Below are 16,683 nucleotides of genomic sequence, written 5' to 3'. Positions count from 1 at the left end.
GGGAAGTGAGCAGCAGGGGAGCATGGAGGCTGCGAGGAGGCCCGGCCTCCAGGTCAGGTGGGGGACGCCCAGCCGCAGGTCAGGCAGGGCCCGAGCTCGTGGCCTGAAGTGCTGAGAACCAGGGGCTGGGTTCTGGGCCCCACCCCTCCTGCTCACCTACCGATGTGGTCCCGCCGGGGGCCTCACTAAAATCGCACGACCTGTTAGTGCTTCTTATAAGGCTCCAGAACCTGCAGGCCGGGGCGGCCCAAGCCGCCCAGCAGAGGCTTTGCTGCCCCACCCAGGGTGGATGGGGCCCTGCGGCGGAGTCCCCAGCCCACCTGCCCACCGAGGGCACGCAGCGAGCCCCAGAACGTGGGACAGGAGGAGCACAGGCCCTGCGGCGAGGACTGGGGGTGGGGGGTGCCACACCAGTACAGAAAGCAGACCCCTACCAAGCCAGATTCAGGCTGGCCAGAGACATGCATACAGGTGAGCGTCCAGGACACCAACGGTGGGTCCCGGGGGCCCCGAGCCTGTGGCCTGGCCATGGGGCTCCTGGCCTACAGGTGCACGCACGCGCACACAGGAAGGAACACCAACTTCGAGGAAAAGGATGCACGTTTTCTTGTTTAACAAAATAAATTAAATATACGAAGCTTCAGCTCAAACTCTATATAAAATTACAGAGGTCTGGGGCCACGGGTAATGGGGTGATGGGTGCCCAGGCCCTGCGTGGACATCCAGCATGGCCACAAGGCCAGGTGGGTCCTGGGTCCCAGGAGAGGCCAAGTCTCTGTGGCCCAGCCCTCCTTTCATCATTAATATTATTATCTTAATTTCTTAAATATAAATATTAAGGGCCCTCCTCTCTGGCAGTGGGAGGCTGGGTGGGACGAAAGTCACCCCCAGCTGGCTCCAGCCTCTCAGGACAGGGCCCAGGGCTGCTCCGCCCGACCCCCCTCCAGGGTACTGGTGGACTCCTGCACACCAGGACAGGTGGCGGCAAAAATAGCCTGGGCAGGGACACAGGCAGGCAGGCGTAGGGAAGGGGTCGGAGTTTTTGGTTTGCAAAGCCAGGGTGCCTCTCAGATCTCCTGCCAGGCCAGGGTGGGGGGGTGACCATGGCCCCCGTGAAATCCTTCTCACGGGGCCAAGGGATTCCTTCATGAGCTAGCCAGTCGCCACATGCGCACTGCGGTTACAATACAGACCTTCCCAAAGGCTTCAGTCTGAGTGTGTGTGTGTGTGTGTGTGTGTGTGTGTGTGTGTATCTCACGGGGCATGGGGAGATGGACCCACGGTCTGTCCTCCCCTGTGGCACTCTGCCCCAGCCGGCCACTGGCCGTGGCCTCCACAAGCCCATCCGGAGGCCTCCTAGCACTGGTAGTGGATGTGTTGATGTTGGTGGACTTTGCCCTCCACGTGTGAGTGTGTGTGTGAGTGTGTGTGTGTGTGCGTGTCTGTGTAGAGTTTGGGGTAAAGCTTGGGGCCGGTGGCTGAGCCGGAGCCCAGCAGATGCTGGGGGGCGGCTGGGGGCCCAAGCTCCTCACATAGCCCCACTCCAGGGCCAGAGCCCAGGGTGGCGGGGGCAGGCAGGTCCTTATCCCCGCCGCGGTCGCGGGCTCCGGCAGGTGGGCGATGTGCAGGCGCCGGGGGGGGCGGGGCCGGCGCGCATGGCTTCTTCTTGGCCTGGCAGAGCCACAGGACCACGGTGCCCACGATGAAGACCGCGCCGGCTGGGATGCCGATGACCACCGGCCACGGCAGACTGGTGGTGGAGGACGAGGGGGCCACAGGTGGCCCTGGGGGCTTTGGGTCTGCGGGAGACACCGAGGGGCAGGGAGTGGACCGTCAGGGCGCGGGACCCCCACAGCCCAGCTGGTGCACATGGGCGGGGCCTGGTGGGACACCCCCCTGGGGGCGGGGGCAGGGACGGGGTGGGACCCGAGGGGCGGGGCAGGGGCGGGGTGAGGCCCACGCACCAGGCAGCACCGTCAGGAAGGCGCTGCGGAAGCTGTAGCCCATGGTGTTGGCACCCAGGCAGATGTACATGCCCGCGTCATCCTGGCGCGCGCGCGTGATGAGCAGCTTGTTGAGGTAGGAGCCGTCGGGCCGCGACCACACGTCGCCGGTGGGCAGAACCACGAACTTCTGGCCACCCACGTCGATGGTGGAGTTGTAGCGGCCCTCGGCGCCATACTCCACGCGCTTCAGCCACTGGATCACCGGCTTCACGTCGCTGCGCACTTTGCACTGGAAGGATGTCGTGCCCCCGAAGTCCACCGTCGTGTTCACCGGGTGCGTGCCCGTGAGCACAGGCTTGGAGCGCGTCCGCTCTGCACAGGGACAGGCGTTGGGCGTGGTCCCGGGGCTGCAGCCCGCCCCCAGCCCCCGCCCCGCCCGCAACTCACGGATCACATCCACCTTGTAGGTGGCGTTGATGGCGCCTGCGCGGTTCGACACGCGGCACGTGTACTTGCCGCTGTCCTCCGGGCGCAGGTTCTTCAGGCTCAGCGTCCACTTCTTTTTCCTGTGCTCGCCAGCCTCCGGGCGGGTCAAGGCCTGGTCATCCTTCATCCACATGATGTCGGGCCGCGGGTGCCCACTGGCCACGCACTTGAGCCGCACGGAGCTGCCCACGGGCCGCGCGATAACGCGGCGCCTCATCTTGGAGGGCTGCGTGAAGCGGGGCCGCGCTGCAGAGGGAGGGAGGCGTGGAGGTCAGAGGGCCCGGCAGGGCGGTGGGAGCGGTGAAGCCCAGCCCCCAGCCCACCTGACGCCCCTCTGCTCACCCCACTGCTTGCTGGCTGGGTCTTCCTGGCCCCCAGAGGAGCTGTCGTGCCCTGGGCTCTCCCTTCCTGGACTGGTGTCATCTGGGGGGTGGGGGGAGGAGCGGGGCACATGAGAGGGGCCTCAGTAGCCCCTGTGAGATCCCAGCATGGACCCCAGCCCCAGGCCCAGCTGGGAGGCTCCAGCACACCAGCAGGAGGCTGTGGATGCACACCCACAGCTCAGAATCCCAGGGACAGCTGGGCGGGAGCCGCCTCCCGGCCCACTCCCTGGGTGCAGGTGACCCCGCCAGGCGTGGGTGGGACGGAGGTCTGGCTCTCCCACCCTGGCTCCCGGGGGTCTGCAGGGCCTGGGGGCGGTGGGGGCTGGGGCCTGCCAGCAGCTGCAGTAACCCTAGCCCACATCAAGGGGCCGAGGGCTCGGTAAGCTGACATGGCTCACATACCGCCTGGTCATCCTCCCCTTTGAAAGGACGTGGTGGGGGGACACCCACAGTATTCCCATTCCACAGTCCAGAGGAGGCCTGTGGGGCCTGGGGGGGGTGGTGGTCGGGGAATGCTGAGGAATGCCCCCTCCCCGGACAGCCGCCGCCTCCAGGGCCCAGGACCAAGGCCCGGCTCCTGGACCCCACCCCAGAACTGAGTGGCGGGGTGTGGGGGTCGGGCTCCTGCTTTGTGCTGCCCCGGCACCCGGGGGGAGGGCCGGGCCAGCGCCTGGTACCAGCGAGTGAAGGGCGTGTTGCTGGGGCACCGCCCAGTCCCCTAGCCCGGGCCCCGGAGGCAGAGAACACAAGGCCCTCGCTTCCCAGCGGCCCCTCTGAACTTGGAAACCTGAGCCTCAAGTCATGGCCGACGCCAAGGCTACTGGCCGGCCTGGCCCACCAGACTGCGCTTTGGTGCGAGCTGGGGCCCCCCACCCACTCCTGCCATCTCCCAGCCAGCCCTGGCCCCTCAGGCCGGCAGACCTTTGTGGGAGAAGGGGCTGGGAGGAAAGACCCCCACCCCCACCCCGAGGTGCAAGCTGAGGAGGCAGGCCCGGGCTGGGGGGTGTCCAGGACTCAGAGGCACTGAGCAGGACAGGCCTGGTCCTGGGGGGCAGCGGTCAAGTTCAGGCAGGATGGGGGGTGGCGGTGGGCACTCGGGGAAGCGCTGCCTCCTGGCCGGAGTCGAACGGCACGCCGCAAGGCCCCGCCCCGACACTGACCCATCACTATGAGCGTGTAGTTGACACTGAGGCTCCCAAAGCCGTTGGTGGCCTTGCACACGTAGGCACCAGCGTCCTCCGGTTCCACCTCCTTCACCTTCAGCCCTTGGGGCAGCACGCGGAAGCGGCTCCAGCCGCCGTGGATCGTCCGGCCGTCCTTGGTCCACATGGTCAGTGGCGGCGGGTCCCCCTCCACGGGGCACTGCAGCCGGACCGTGCGGCCCAGCCGGGCCACCTGCCTCGGGACCACCTTGTCCGCCATCCTCGGGGGCCCTGGGGGGTCAGAGGGTTCCATCAGGGAGGAGGGGACTGGCAGCGGGTCGGTCAGAGCAAAGGCGGTGTGGGCACTGGGAGCTGGGGGGAGGCCTGTCCCTGCCAGTAGCCCACCCAGGACCCCAGGCAGAGACGCCTGCCCCCTCTCAGACCACAGGGGCCCTTGTGCGCTCTCACACAGGAGCTGGAATGCAGTCAGGAGGACCGGCTCGCCCAGGACGCACGTACACAGACCAGCAAGGACAGCCCCTCACAGACGGGGGGCGCACATGCGAGCGTCCGCGTCTGTGCTCGTGTGTGCCCGGGCAAGAGCCTCCCCACTGCCAGCCAGGCCACACCAGGTCACCAAGGCATTTGGGGCAGAGGGCAAGCGGCTGGACAACCCAGCTCTGGGTGACCAGTCTCTCCCGTGGGAGAAGCCGGAGCCCTGGGCTGAGGTCATGGTGCCCTTGAACGTCCCTGACCCCCCCGGCCTGGGTCCAGCTTCATTTCCTCTGGGGTCAAGTGTGGGCACAATGGGAGTGATCGGGTCTAGACCACAACAGGGGCTGACCACAGGGAAGGACACCACGACACCACAAGGCTACAGAGCTACCGCCAGGGGACCCTCAGCCCCTGCTGTGCCCGTGGCCTGGAGCTTGGGCCCATGTGCAGCTCCAGCACCAGGGGAAGACTACGGGGGCTTCGGGCCTCTCTCGTGGGCAGCCACCCACTGTCCCTCCAGACCAGGAGAGGCAGCCAGAGGCACTCAGCTGCCCTTCCAAGGGGCTTGGCCGGGCTTGGCTCCCGGGACTCCAGCCACCAGCCACTGGAAGGTGCCTCCACCCCTCGAGGCCGCCACTCAGGCCAGGAGGGCCACGTCCGGGTGTCCTGGCCGCACGGAGGTGCCAGCCTGACGCGGCTGCTCTGAGACGCTATCGCTCAGAGCCCAAGGGCGGCATGTGTTTTCAATAACCAGCTGGTGTTTCTTCAATATGCAACTGCCAGCTGGTTCCACTGCTGCTTTGCAACCAGAGCGCTCCTGTGGGTCCTGCAGACGCTGTGGCTCCCAGGGCCCCGCAGGGCGCGGACCCCCGTCGCCCCTGTCTGGGGTGCTAAGGGAGGGTGGAGGCCGTGCCCCCAGGGATGGGCAAGCTGACAGCCACGGGCTCAGCTTCTCTGGGGCCCCAAGTGGGGAGGGGGTCCCGAGGCTCTGCTTCCAGGGGACCGGGGTTTGAGCGACAGAGATCCGGTCACCTCCCCTCGGCCCCCACGTCCCACCCCTATTCGGGGGGCCACACCCCTGCCAGGTAGTTGCCCCAGCCAGCCAGCCCTCCTGCTTCCCCTGACCACCTCTCCCCAGTGACCAGCAGTCTGCAGGGCCCGCCCCCAGGCACCTACTCAGCTCACAGTGGCAGTTGGGGGGGGGGTCGCGTCAGGGCCCCCAGACAGGAGGACCCCAGGAGGACCCACCAGGCTGCCCAGGGTCCAGCCCTCATTCCCAGGAGGACCCTGTCCACCACCTGTCACCTCCTGAAATCCCACCATCCCCAGGGGCCTCCGAGGCTGCAGGACAAAGAGGTCCCTCAGCCTGCCCCTGGCCCCAGGCTGACACCTGGACACAGGGTCACAGGCGCAGACCCACACGTGTGCACACAGACACACGGGTACGCGGAGCCTCCCTGCTGGGGCTCTGCCATCCCGACCACAACCTGCGGGCGCCAGTGGGCCCTCGCCAACACCCCCAGACCCTGAGCGGCTGGCCTCAGGGGCAGAGAAGGGGCCGGCCCCACCACGCGGCCCCGCCCCGTCCCCCGAAAGGAGGCCTTCAGAAGGGAGGGTGGGGCAAGTGTGGGTGGTGGGACGCTGCCTGGGGTCACTGCGAAGAGGAGCGACGGGGCCCAGTGACGGCCAGATGGGCCGGAAATGTGGCCCGGTGAGCCGTGAGCCGAGCCGGCCTGAGGGGAGGAGGCCGGGGCGCAAAGCAAACAGCCCCTCCCTCGGCAGCCGCCCCGCCCCCACCTGCACTTCGCGGACCGGACGCCAGCCCAGCCCCGCAGCTTCTCCAGAGACCCTCGCAGGCTCACAGGCGAGAGGCCCGGCCCCCCACACTCCCGGGGGTTTTGGCCGCCAGCACGGCTGGGGCAGCTCTATATTTAGCCTGGGAAACACAAGCCCTGTTGTTCCACCTGGACAGGGCATCCCGACACTCTGCCGTGGGAAACTGAGGCCTGCATGGGGACCTGGGGCCCCTGCAGGGCCTCGTGGCCGGGGGGTGGGGGTGGGTGCAGCCCATGGGGGCAGCCCCTCCTCCCGGCCACGGCCCCTCCCTAGAGCGCCGCCTCCAGGAAGCCCCAACCTAGCACCTCCCCAGAGCCACGGTGCTGGGCGGTTTGGGGCACAGGCAGGGTGCGAAGGGTGCGTGGAGGCTGCAGGCTGGGCAGGGTCTCATCCAGGACACGGGCAGAGCATCGCAGTCGTGGGCAGAGGGGGCGTCGCCCCTCCTCCCCTTCCTCCTCCTCCCCACGCTCTGCAGCTGCTCGGGTGTTGTTTCAGTTGCTAAGTCAGTCGGACTCTGCGACCTAGTGGACTGTAGGCCGTCAGGATCCCCTGTCCATGGGCTTCTCCAGGGGAGGACACTGGACTGGCTGCCATGCCCTCCCCCAGGGGATATCCCAACCCAGGCGTGAGGCTGGGGCTCCGGCACTGCAGGTGGACTCTCCACCCGGAGCCACCAGGATGCCCAGAGCTGGGGCCACACGCGGACACAGTGCCACCCCCGTGTGCTGTCCCCCAGACGCACGCCCCCACAGGGGGTGCAGACGCCCCTCCTCTGAGCACCAGAGACCCCCAGGCTTGCGGGCCCCCTGCCTGGCTGGGGGCTCCGTTTCCCTAGGTTTGCTATAACAAGACCCTGCTGCAACCCCAGCTGACACCCCTCCTGCCCCAGGGAGGGCAGAGGCAGGCGGATGGAGAAGGGACCCCCAGCTGGAGCCCCCCAGGCTCCCCCACGCACCCCAAGTCATCATCACAGGCCCTGGGGGCCGCCCCAAAGCACAGTGCCCCACGCCTCATGGCCTCTGCCCCCTGGGCACCTCCCTGACCCCCGCGCTCCCCTCCCTGCCCCGGGGCAGGGTGAGCTGCCCTGGCCATTCCTTCTGGACCCACACTCCCTGCTCTGTTCACAGTCTGCCAGGGGCCTGGCCATGGGGAGCAGGGACACCCCAACGTCGGCCTTCACCCCTCCTTGCTGCCCAGGGTGCTCGGTGGGCCCTGGCCTGCGACCCCAAGCTCCCTTCAAGGGGGGTGAGCCAGACAGCAGCCTTCCCCCGGGCTCCAGGTGCCAGAGGCCTCAGAGCAGGTGAGGTGACGGAGCCTGAGCCCCCAGCCTGCACGTCAGGGCAGCTCCGTCCCCAGCAAGCCCTGCAAAGCCCCACAAGTTTCCAGCCTGAGGAACGCTCTGGCCGGAGCAAGGTGGGGGACGGCGCGGATCAAGCCGACCACGACGGGCCTGGCTACAGGTGGGGGCAGCCGGGAGGAGGGGCCTGGGCTCTGGAGGCGGGCCCACCTGGCCACCAGCACAGTAGGCCGTCTCGGGGGTGGGACACCCGAGGGGTTCCCCACAGTGAGCGCCAGGCTCTGGGCCCAGCACCCTCCCCAGGGAGGCGAGGCCCCTGGCGGAAGGGCAGGAGCACCCGGGATGGGGGGTGGGCACAGGGGAGGACCTCCATGTGGCTGCCAGGAGGCGGGCAGACCCCCGCCCAGCACTGCTGCACACCCACACGTGCACACAGGCTCCTGGTCACCAGCTGGCCCGGGGCGGCCCCTGGGGGCCGGACCCACGGGATCTGCGGTGGAACTGGTAGGACCCGCAGGACAGGTGGTTGCCCGAGAAACCAGGCCACTCTGGGCGTGGCGAAGGGGCGGCCTGACCCACCGAGCAAGGCGGCGGGAGTGTCCCCACCACCTGCTGCCCAGCCACCCAGCAGGGGAGTGGGCACCTTACCTCCAGTGGAAGCCCAGCCTCAGGGCTCCTCTGCCTCACCCTCACCACCCCCAGGACCCTGGCGGGGGCCCCAGAGCATCACCCTGATGGGGCCACATCCCTGGGGGCTCCCATGGGAACTGCCAGTGGGGGACGGTGACTGGAAAGCACCCGGACCCACCCAGGGGCACAGCTGAACACTGGGCAGCCCTCCTGCACTGTCGAGGCCTTGGTGGGCCCCCAGACTCAGTGCCGACACCCTGCAAACCTGCCCGCGCTTGCGCCCCGCCGCCACCTCACAGACGCGCTCCCAGCTGTCAGAGGGCAGAGAAGGCCCTTGTCCCCCGGGGCCTCCCACGCTTGCCGTGCTGGACACAGAGGACAGGGTAATGCGCTTCGGGGCGCAAGCCACCCAAGGGGTAGTCGCCTAGGAGGTGAGAGGACCCTTCCTGAGCCTGGAGCCCCCAGGCGTTCAGGGCGAATGTGGGGTCTCTAGGCAACAGCTGCAGACGACCAACCCCCAGTAGCCGGCTGGGTCCCACGTCCGCTCCACTGAGGCCCAAGCGGCTTCTCCAGGACGGGCCCAAGGCCCTGAGGCCAGAGCGACCCAGACTGGGCGCCCCCAGGCCCCCAGAGGCCATGCGGTGGGCCACCGGACCCTCAGGGTGAGCTCCGGGACCAGCCCCACCTTCCCACCAGGACCCAGACGGGCTGCCGGGCAGGCTGGAGGGGGTGGGGGACGGCCCTTGATCAAGGGCGCCCGGGGGCAGTGTCACAGGAGCCTCCTCCCTGCCGGCTCCCCAGGCCCCATTATCCAGCACACAGCTTGTGAAAATCTCTCACAAAATAAACTCCCCGGCAGGAAGAAGAGGAGTTGTGTTTCCTGCCAAGATGGGAAACCCTGGGGTTCAGCAGTTCCGAGGCTGGGGCAACTCCCTGCCCTGCCTCTGACTCGGGGACAGCTCGGGGACAGCTCCAGAAACCCCCCTGGCCAGTCCCCCTCCTCCCGGGCCAGTCCATGCTCGGTGCGGGCGTGCGCCCCCCACCCCAGCACGCCAGCTCCAGACCCTGCCCCAGCCACTCGGCAGGGCACAGGGTGGGAATGGGGGCCCCAGCTCACAAAGCCCCGGTGGACCACCCCCCGGATGCCCCCCTCAACCAACCAGCCCGTCGGCCTGGCCCAGGCCCTTCCCCACCTGAGGGCCCTACCCAGCTAGGCTAAGGCGCCATGCCCACCCCGGCCGTGGTGAGCTGCCCACCTCTGCCCACGACACTCCCATCGCTGGCGGCCTTCCTCACCTCATCTGCCCAGGCCTACGCCGCCTGGCCCTGTGACACCTGAGCCTCTCCAGGGGACCCTGGGTGCAAAAGCCGCTGCAGGTAGCCCAGAATGGTGGCCCCTGCTCCCCCAGGCCCCGAGAGAAGGCAGGCTGTGCTTACTGGACACCCACGACCACCGCTAGGAAGAGTGGGGGGCCGCCCTGGACAGGGCGTCCATGGGGTGGGCACCCCTTCCTTCTGCGCGGCCCCTGCTCCCCCAGGCCCTGAGAGAAGGCAGGCTGTGCTTACTGGACACCCACGACCACCGCTAGGAAGAGTGGGGGGCCGCCCTGGACAGGGCGTCCATGGGGTGGGCACCCCTTCCTTCTGCGTGCTGACCTGCTCACTGAGGCCGTCCCCTGGACAACCAGGCTGCGGTCACCCATGGAGGCACAGAATGGGGCAAAGCAGGCTAAGATGGGCGGCCTCCGCCCGCCTCCCCTGCACGTCCGTGGGGCCTGGGCTGTCCAGGCGTCCAGAGGCCAGGGCTGCTGCTGGAGAAAACCATCAACTCCCTCGTTAGGGCCGCCACAGAGCCAGGAGGACTCGGGGGCCGTTGATCCCAGCGCAATGGAGATGGAGCCTGGTAGGCAGCGCTTCCAGCCCCAGCCAAGGGCGACTTTCTTTGCTCCCTCCTCCCCGCAGAGGGGGCAGTGGTTTATTTTCCCTTCCAGGAGTGGGGCCCAAGACAAGACCTAAGTGGGCCACTGGCCCACGTCCACCTTGCAGAGCCTGAGCCGGGCTCCCGTGAGTCCACCTCGGCCTGGGCCGCACACTGGCCCGTGCTGCCTGCAGGGGCCTGCAGGGTGAGGAGGAGGCCCCTTGCAGCCTGGTCAGAGGCTGAGGTCACCAGCACACACATCCCAGCCTTTCTGACAGCCGTACGCCTCCCCGTGGCCTCACACGCCCTGGCAGAGCCTTCCACCACAGCCCCCAGGCAAGTCGGCCTGAAGTCTGCACCATCCCACAGGCGGAAGGCGGCTGGGCATGCTGGCCAGGTTCAGGGGAGGGAGAGGGGCCTCCAGGGCCAGCTGCTCAGAGACCGTCCACTGCACCATCCTCAGAAAAGTTCACACGTGGCACTTCTCAGAAAACCCTGAAATGACTTCTTTCAAAGTAAATTGTAAAAGGCACTTCATTCGGAACCTCTCGAATTCCCACTGGGAGAAATAAAGTGGAAACGGAGAAAGCCAAATTCTTTTTTCAAATTTGAAAGAAGAAAAAGTTTAAGGCTAACCCACCAAGATTGTGAAACTTTGGGGAAAGGGGAACCTTAAAAATATTGAGTCTAGAAATGTACTGACTCCAGAAATTGTGACACCGCAGGGAAAGCGGCTTCAAGAAACCACCAAACTCTCCCTGCGCTGGTTTGCCTGCCTGAAGGTCCACACTCAGCCTGCTCACGCGCCAAGTGGGAAGGGCCTGAGACGACTCTGCCCTCCAGTCCAGGCCCGGAGGAGAAGCCAACACGATTCAGGAAGAGCGCCCCCCCACCAGAAACCGCGGAGGCCCTCGCCCTTGGAGAGCGGCTCCCACCTCCCTGCGGCCGCCAGGGCCCCCATCGTGCAGCCCAAGGCCTCAGCCAAAGGGCACCGCGCGGGGTGCAGCCCCTGGGGCACTGCTCGGTGCCAAGGCAGGCCCTGCTGCCCACCGCCGTCGGCGGCCCACCGCCACCCGCCCCTCCACTTCAGGCTCCAGCCGGTGGCCAGGTCAGGCCAGTGGCCTCCCGAGCCTCCCTGGCCAAGTGGCCAGAGGACAGGCAGGTTAGGGGATGGGGGAGTCCAAGCAGATGAAAGAGCAATCAGAGGTCGAGCTGCCGGCCCCGGGGGTGGAAGCCTCACTGGGCATGACCCAAGTGTCCGCACCACCCTGGACACTGCCATCCCGGCCACGCCTGGGCAGCCCCCACCCTCAAGCGAGCCAGCCAGTCCCCGGCAGGGCAGGCGGGGGGGTACCGTGGCATGAGGCCCACCTGGGCCGCCGCCCGCCACCCCATACCCGAATGTGGCCATATAAGGCCAGCTTGGGCTCGGTGCGCCTGCGGGGCAGCGGCGGGGGAGGGGTGCGACGCCTCAGAGGACTGGTGGACAGGGCAAGGACGATCCTGAGTGGTCAACACACCCACAGGGCTGGCCTGGCCGCAGGTCCCGCCTCGCTGAAGGAGGCCAGCACCGAACACGGTGGTGGGAGTCCACGGGCACGCATCACCTGTCGCCCGTCAGCCAAGGACGTCCCTTGCTGGGGCAGGGGTCCCTCCAGGGGTATCTGAACCTGCCCTCTTGCCCAGGAGGTGTGTGAGCCCGCATCTAGGCCCCACTGTGGCACATGCCATACTGAGACATGCACTGTGTGGCCTTAAGTATGTGGTCTCAGTGTCTGCCTTAAGACAGGCCCCTACTCCCCACCATGCGGTGACCCCCTGTGCTGGGTCCTCAGTCCCTTGGCCCCAACCCTGCACCTTCTTAGAGACAGGCAGGTCTGGGTCTGGTCAGTGCACCGGTCTCGGTCATTAGTCCCACATGCCAAGAAGGTCCCTACTGTCCCCACACCCGACCCTGGCCACCAGGGGGTTTCTGTGGGTTTTCAGGGGCCTAACTGGGTCCACTATGGCCAAACTGCCCAATGCCCAGGAATCCTCCACCAGTGGCTGCCCTCAGCTGCAGCAGTGGGTGGATGTGTGTATCCTGAGGGGAACTGGGGCCAGAGCCCACCCTGCCAGCTAGTGTGGGACCCTGTGCCAGAGCTGGGGGAGCCCACAGAGTGAGATCACCCTGTGGGTGATCTGGGGGATCTCATGGTGAGAGGGGAGGCCCCGCAGATAGCTGAGGAGCCCCTTGGGTGTGGGGCCCACGCGTGAGCTGCACTGGCCCGTGGGTGAGCTGGGGGCCCAGTGGGTGAGGGGCTGGGCTGCGCGCGGCCAGCAGGGGCGGGGCGCAGGCACGCGCGCCAGGCGGGCACTGTGGCAGAGTTCAGGGCCTGAGGGAAAGGGGCGGCGCTGGCGGAGGCCGGGGCGCCGGGCTGGGCGCCAGCACTCACCTCGGGCGGCGGCGGCCGGCGGGAGGGCCCCCAGCAGCAGCAGCAGTGGCAGCACCAGCGCGGGGCTCGGCGTCATCTCGGCCAGTGCGGACCTGGGGGGTATTCAGGGGCTGGTCACTGAAGGGCGGGTGGGGGACCGGTGGGGGGGCGGGTTCCCCGCGTTCCCCGCCCCGCTCCCCCTCCCCCGGGCCGAGGGCCCCGGAGCCGCCAGCACCCCTGGACAGAGGGGGACCGAGGTGCGGGCTGCCCCGCCTTCCCTGGCGCGCTCCGGGCGGAGGAAGCGGCGGCGGGGGAACCGTGGGTATCAAAGGCAGACAAAGGGTTTACACTAATTACCGACCTCCCCCGCCCCCCCTCCAAACACCGTCTGGATTCCTGGCGCTTGTAACTCGGGCCCTGCCCGCGGGACACACAACACCGGCGGCCCCGCAGATAATCGCCTGCGCCATTAGCGGACAAATTTGCGTTGGGGGGGGCCCACGTGGGGTGCAGGGGGGGAGGCGGGGCGCGGGCAGGACCTCGGGTCGGGCGGGAGCCGCGGCGGCGCGTGCCGGTGCCGGCGGCCCCTCGCCGCGGAGCTGGGACCAGGACGCTCGGCCCCCGCCCCCGCCCACGGCCCCGGCCCCGGCCCCCGGCCCTCCGGAATCGGCCCTCCCAGTACGCCCCGGGAATCGGAGGCGCGCGGAGTGGCTCACCTCGGCGGGGCTCGCGGGCGGCGGGGCTCAGGGCCGGGCCCGCGGGGCGCGCTGCGCGGTCATCGCCGCCCCGGGCGCCGCACCCCGCCGCCCCGCGCCCCCGGGCCCGGCCTCGGGACGGGGCGGCGCTACCTGCGCGCGGGCGGCTCGGGCTGGGGCCGGGGCGGGGGTCGGGGGCCGGGGCCGGGGCGCGGGGCGAGCAGAGCGGCGAGGGCGGGCCGCGGGCCGGGGCCGCGATCCCGGGGCGGCGGGGCGAGGGGCCCGGGGCGCCGCGCCGCGAGGCGTCCTTCCCTGCGGGGCTTTGTCAACTCTCCCGGAGCGAGCGCCGAGCCCGCCGCGCGCCCCGCCCCGACACAACTTCCCGCCAATCGGCGCGCCGCGGCCCCCGCGCCCCGCCCCTCGACCCGCCCCTGTGCCCCGCCCCGCGCCCCGCCCCGCTCCCGAACTTCCCGCCAATCGGCGCGTCCTGGCCGCCGCGCCCCGCCCCCGCACCCCGCCCCGCGCCCGAACTTTCCGCCAATCGGCGAGCGCGCCCGCCCCGCCACCGCCTGGCTCGCGGCCTTAACCCTAGCAGTACGGGACGCCCGCGGGCGGGGCGGCTCCCCGGGGCGCAGCCACGCCCCTGCCCGTCCACCACGCCCCCGCAGCCCCTGGCCCCGCCCCCAGTTTGTTCCCACCCGCTCGCGGCTGGGGCAGCACACAGCGACCCCACCCAGCCCCGGCCCAGCCCCGCCTCGCGTACCTCCAGGTCCCACGCCGTCCACCTTGCAGCTGCACCCGTTGGCGCCTGCATCTGAGCCTCCAGCCTCAGGCCAACAGCCTCCCACGCGCCTCCAGAGTTGTCCCTGATCGAGCTCCAGCTGGGCAGTCAGAGTCCCGATATCTGAGCCCCCTGGTGGTCGTCGGGAACGGAGGGGAGATCCAAGACCCGGCTCTGACCCCAGTCGGCTCCAGGGAGCGCCAAGTCGGGCATGACGTGGGGTACAGAGGTCCCGCCCTGGCGCCTCGGCTCATAGATCCGCTTGACCGAGAGCAGATGTGTTCCCACCGCCCACTTGGCGATTTGCGGCCTCCTATCCGCTAGCGATGGTGTGCCTGTGCGCTCAGTCCTGTCCGATTCTTTGCACCCCCATTGACTGTAGCCCGCCAGACTCCTCTGTCCATGGGATTTCCCAGGCAAGAGGACTGGAGTGGGTTGCCCTTCCTACTCCAGGGGATCTTCCCCACCCAGGGATCAAACCTGCCTCTCTTGGGTCTCCTGCATTGGCAGGTGGATTCTTTACCATTAGCACCACCTGGGAAGCCCAGTGATGGTTACACAAGGATATTAATAACTCAGCAAGATAACAAGATATTAATAACTTTAATCCTCACAATCAGTCAGGCATCTTGCTGTCACCTGTGCAGATGAAGAAATGCAGGCACGGAGAAAGCAGGTAATTTACCCAGGATTTCCCAGGCACTTGAGATGCCCAGGCCTGGATCCATGCACTGCAGAGTGCCCCTGTCCTGTGGCTCATTCTCCAGCTTGCTCCACTGCCCTTCCCTTTCCTATTCAGCAACCAACATACACTGGCCCCCATGACTGCCCTCCTTCTGTCCATCACCTGACCACACCCTGAGCTCACTGGCCTGAATCAGTGGGCCAGGCTCCCCTGGCTTCCTTTTTACTGTCCCTTCACTGGAATTGAGAATCATCATTTTTTAAAATATATTTTAAATTTATTAATCTCCTTTTTGGCTGTGCTGGGTCTTTGTTGCTGTGCAAGGGCTTTCTCTAGCTGTGGCTAGTGGGGGTTACTCTTCTGGTGGTGTGCAGCCTTACTGTGGCAGCTTCTCTTGTTGGGAGCATAGGTTCTAGGTGTGCAGGCTTCAGTAATCAAGGCACATGGCCTCAGTACTTGGGGCACGTGGGCTTAGTTGCTCCACAGCATGTGGGATCTTCCCACATGATTGAACCCATGCACCCTGCATTGGCAGGCAGATTCTCAACCACTGGACTACCAGGGAAGTCCCAGACTCATCACTTAAAAACACAACCCTGACGCTTCTCTGGCTCCCCAGTGCACTCAACACAAACCCCACCACCCCTGAGGCCCTGGATGCCTGGGCCTTGCCCAGTTCCCAGCCCCGCTCCCCTGCAGCAGTCCCTCCAGCCCCTCTGGACCTCTGCTCCTGCTATTCCTCTGAGAACTCTTTCTGGAACAAGCTCTCTCCTCTTAGGGTTTCCTCTTCCAGGAAGTCTTCCAGGGAAAACTGGAACTGGAGAGGTCTTGCAGGTTAGTATCCCCAGGGCAGAGGAGAGCTGGATGAAGGGGTGTGAGCCATCACACCCCGCCAGGGTTTCAGCCCATGGAGACCCAGGCTGCCCACTCCTTCCAAGCCAGCGATAAGGCGGTTTTCTGGGCCGGTAGGGCACCCACCTCAGGGGTGGGTGGTGGTGAGCTGGGTGCTCACCATCCTGCCTGCGCGTTGAGTGGAGGCCCAGACGCAGACCCCAGTAGCCCTCCTGCAAAGGCCCACTAGTCAAAGCTATGGCTTTTCCAGTAGTCAGGTAAGGATGTGAGAGTTGGACCATAAAGAAAGCTGAGCGCCGAAGAATTGATGCTTTTGAACTGTGGTGTTGGAGAAGACTCTTGAGAGTCCTTTGGACTGCAAGGAGATCCAATCAATCCATCCTAAAGGAAATCAGTCCTGAGTATTCATTGGAAGGACTGATGCTGAAGTTGAAACTCCAATACTTTGGCCTGATGTGAAGAACTGACTCTTTGGAAAAGACCCTGATGCTGGGAAAGATTGAAGGCAGAAGGAGAAGGGGACAACAGAGGATGAGATGGTTGGATGGCATCACCAACTCAATGGACATGAGTTTGGGTAAACTCCGGGAGTTGGTGATGGACAGGGAGGCCTGGCATGCTGCAGTCCATGGGGTCACAGAGCATCGGACACGACTGAGCTGAACTTGGAGTCAGGCTTTGCAGCAGCGGGCAGGAAGCCAGGAGCGGGCGTTCAGCGCCTAACCGAGGGTGGTGTGGGCAGCGCAGTGGGTCGCAGACAGGACCCCTGGGACAAAGGGGGCAGGTGGGCTCTGGGGGGGAGGCGCGCAGGGCAGCGCGCACAGTTTTGTGGGGAGACGTCGCCGGGCGTGCAGAGCTGACACAGGTGGGAGGCTGCCTGCAGCAGGTGTGGGGAGGTGGGTGTCGGAAGCAGGAAGTGGCCGAGGGGGCCCTGTGCGGGGAAGGGTGAGGTGGGCGAGGGGAAGGGCTCTCGCCAGGGGAGCGGCTGCAGGTGCGGGCGAGTGGCCCGGCCGGGCAGGGCTCTGCGCGGGGAGGCGCTGCCCCCTGGCGGAGGCTCGGGGAACGGCGGGCCGAGAGGTCGCCCGAGTCCCGTCCCCACCCCGGACCTGGGCCTCCCTCTCCG

General features: G+C 67.2%; 1 protein-coding gene across 1 annotated transcript; it reads right to left on the bottom strand.

The window, feature by feature from the left end:
- Positions 1-582: 582 nt before the first annotated feature.
- On the bottom strand, positions 583-13,552 carry FGFRL1 (fibroblast growth factor receptor like 1). The gene is made up of 7 exons (XM_070462407.1): positions 13,264-13,552; positions 12,569-12,660; positions 3,976-4,248; positions 2,775-2,855; positions 2,394-2,678; positions 1,965-2,318; positions 583-1,799 (listed from the first exon to the last, which is right to left on the bottom strand). Exons 2-7 carry the CDS (start codon positions 12,642-12,644, stop codon positions 1,357-1,359), a joined length of 1,512 nt encoding a protein of 503 aa, XP_070318508.1. The 5' UTR covers positions 12,645-12,660; positions 13,264-13,552; the 3' UTR covers positions 583-1,356.
- Between the last annotated feature and the right edge of the window lie 3,131 nt (positions 13,553-16,683).

Source organism: Odocoileus virginianus, unplaced genomic scaffold (assembly GCF_023699985.2).
Source record: "Odocoileus virginianus isolate 20LAN1187 ecotype Illinois unplaced genomic scaffold, Ovbor_1.2 Unplaced_Scaffold_5, whole genome shotgun sequence".
NCBI lineage: Eukaryota > Metazoa > Chordata > Mammalia > Artiodactyla > Cervidae > Odocoileus > Odocoileus virginianus.
This window is presented reverse-complemented; position numbering and strand designations above follow the sequence as displayed.

What these genes read in the sequence shown, in the direction of transcription:
- FGFRL1 (XM_070462407.1), bottom strand. Translation starts at nt 12,644, where the DNA reads ATGACGCCGAGCCCCGCGCTGGTGCTGCCACTGCTGCTGCTGCTGGGG. An exon ending in CCCAGCCAGCAAGCAGTGGG is followed by an intron (nt 2,679 to 2,774) that starts GTGAGCAGAGGG and finishes CTCCCTCTGCAG; the next exon opens with CGCGGCCCCGCTTCACGCAG. An exon ending in CTTCCTGACGGTGCTGCCTG is followed by an intron (nt 1,800 to 1,964) that starts GTGCGTGGGCCT and finishes TGTCTCCCGCAG; the next exon opens with ACCCAAAGCCCCCAGGGCCA.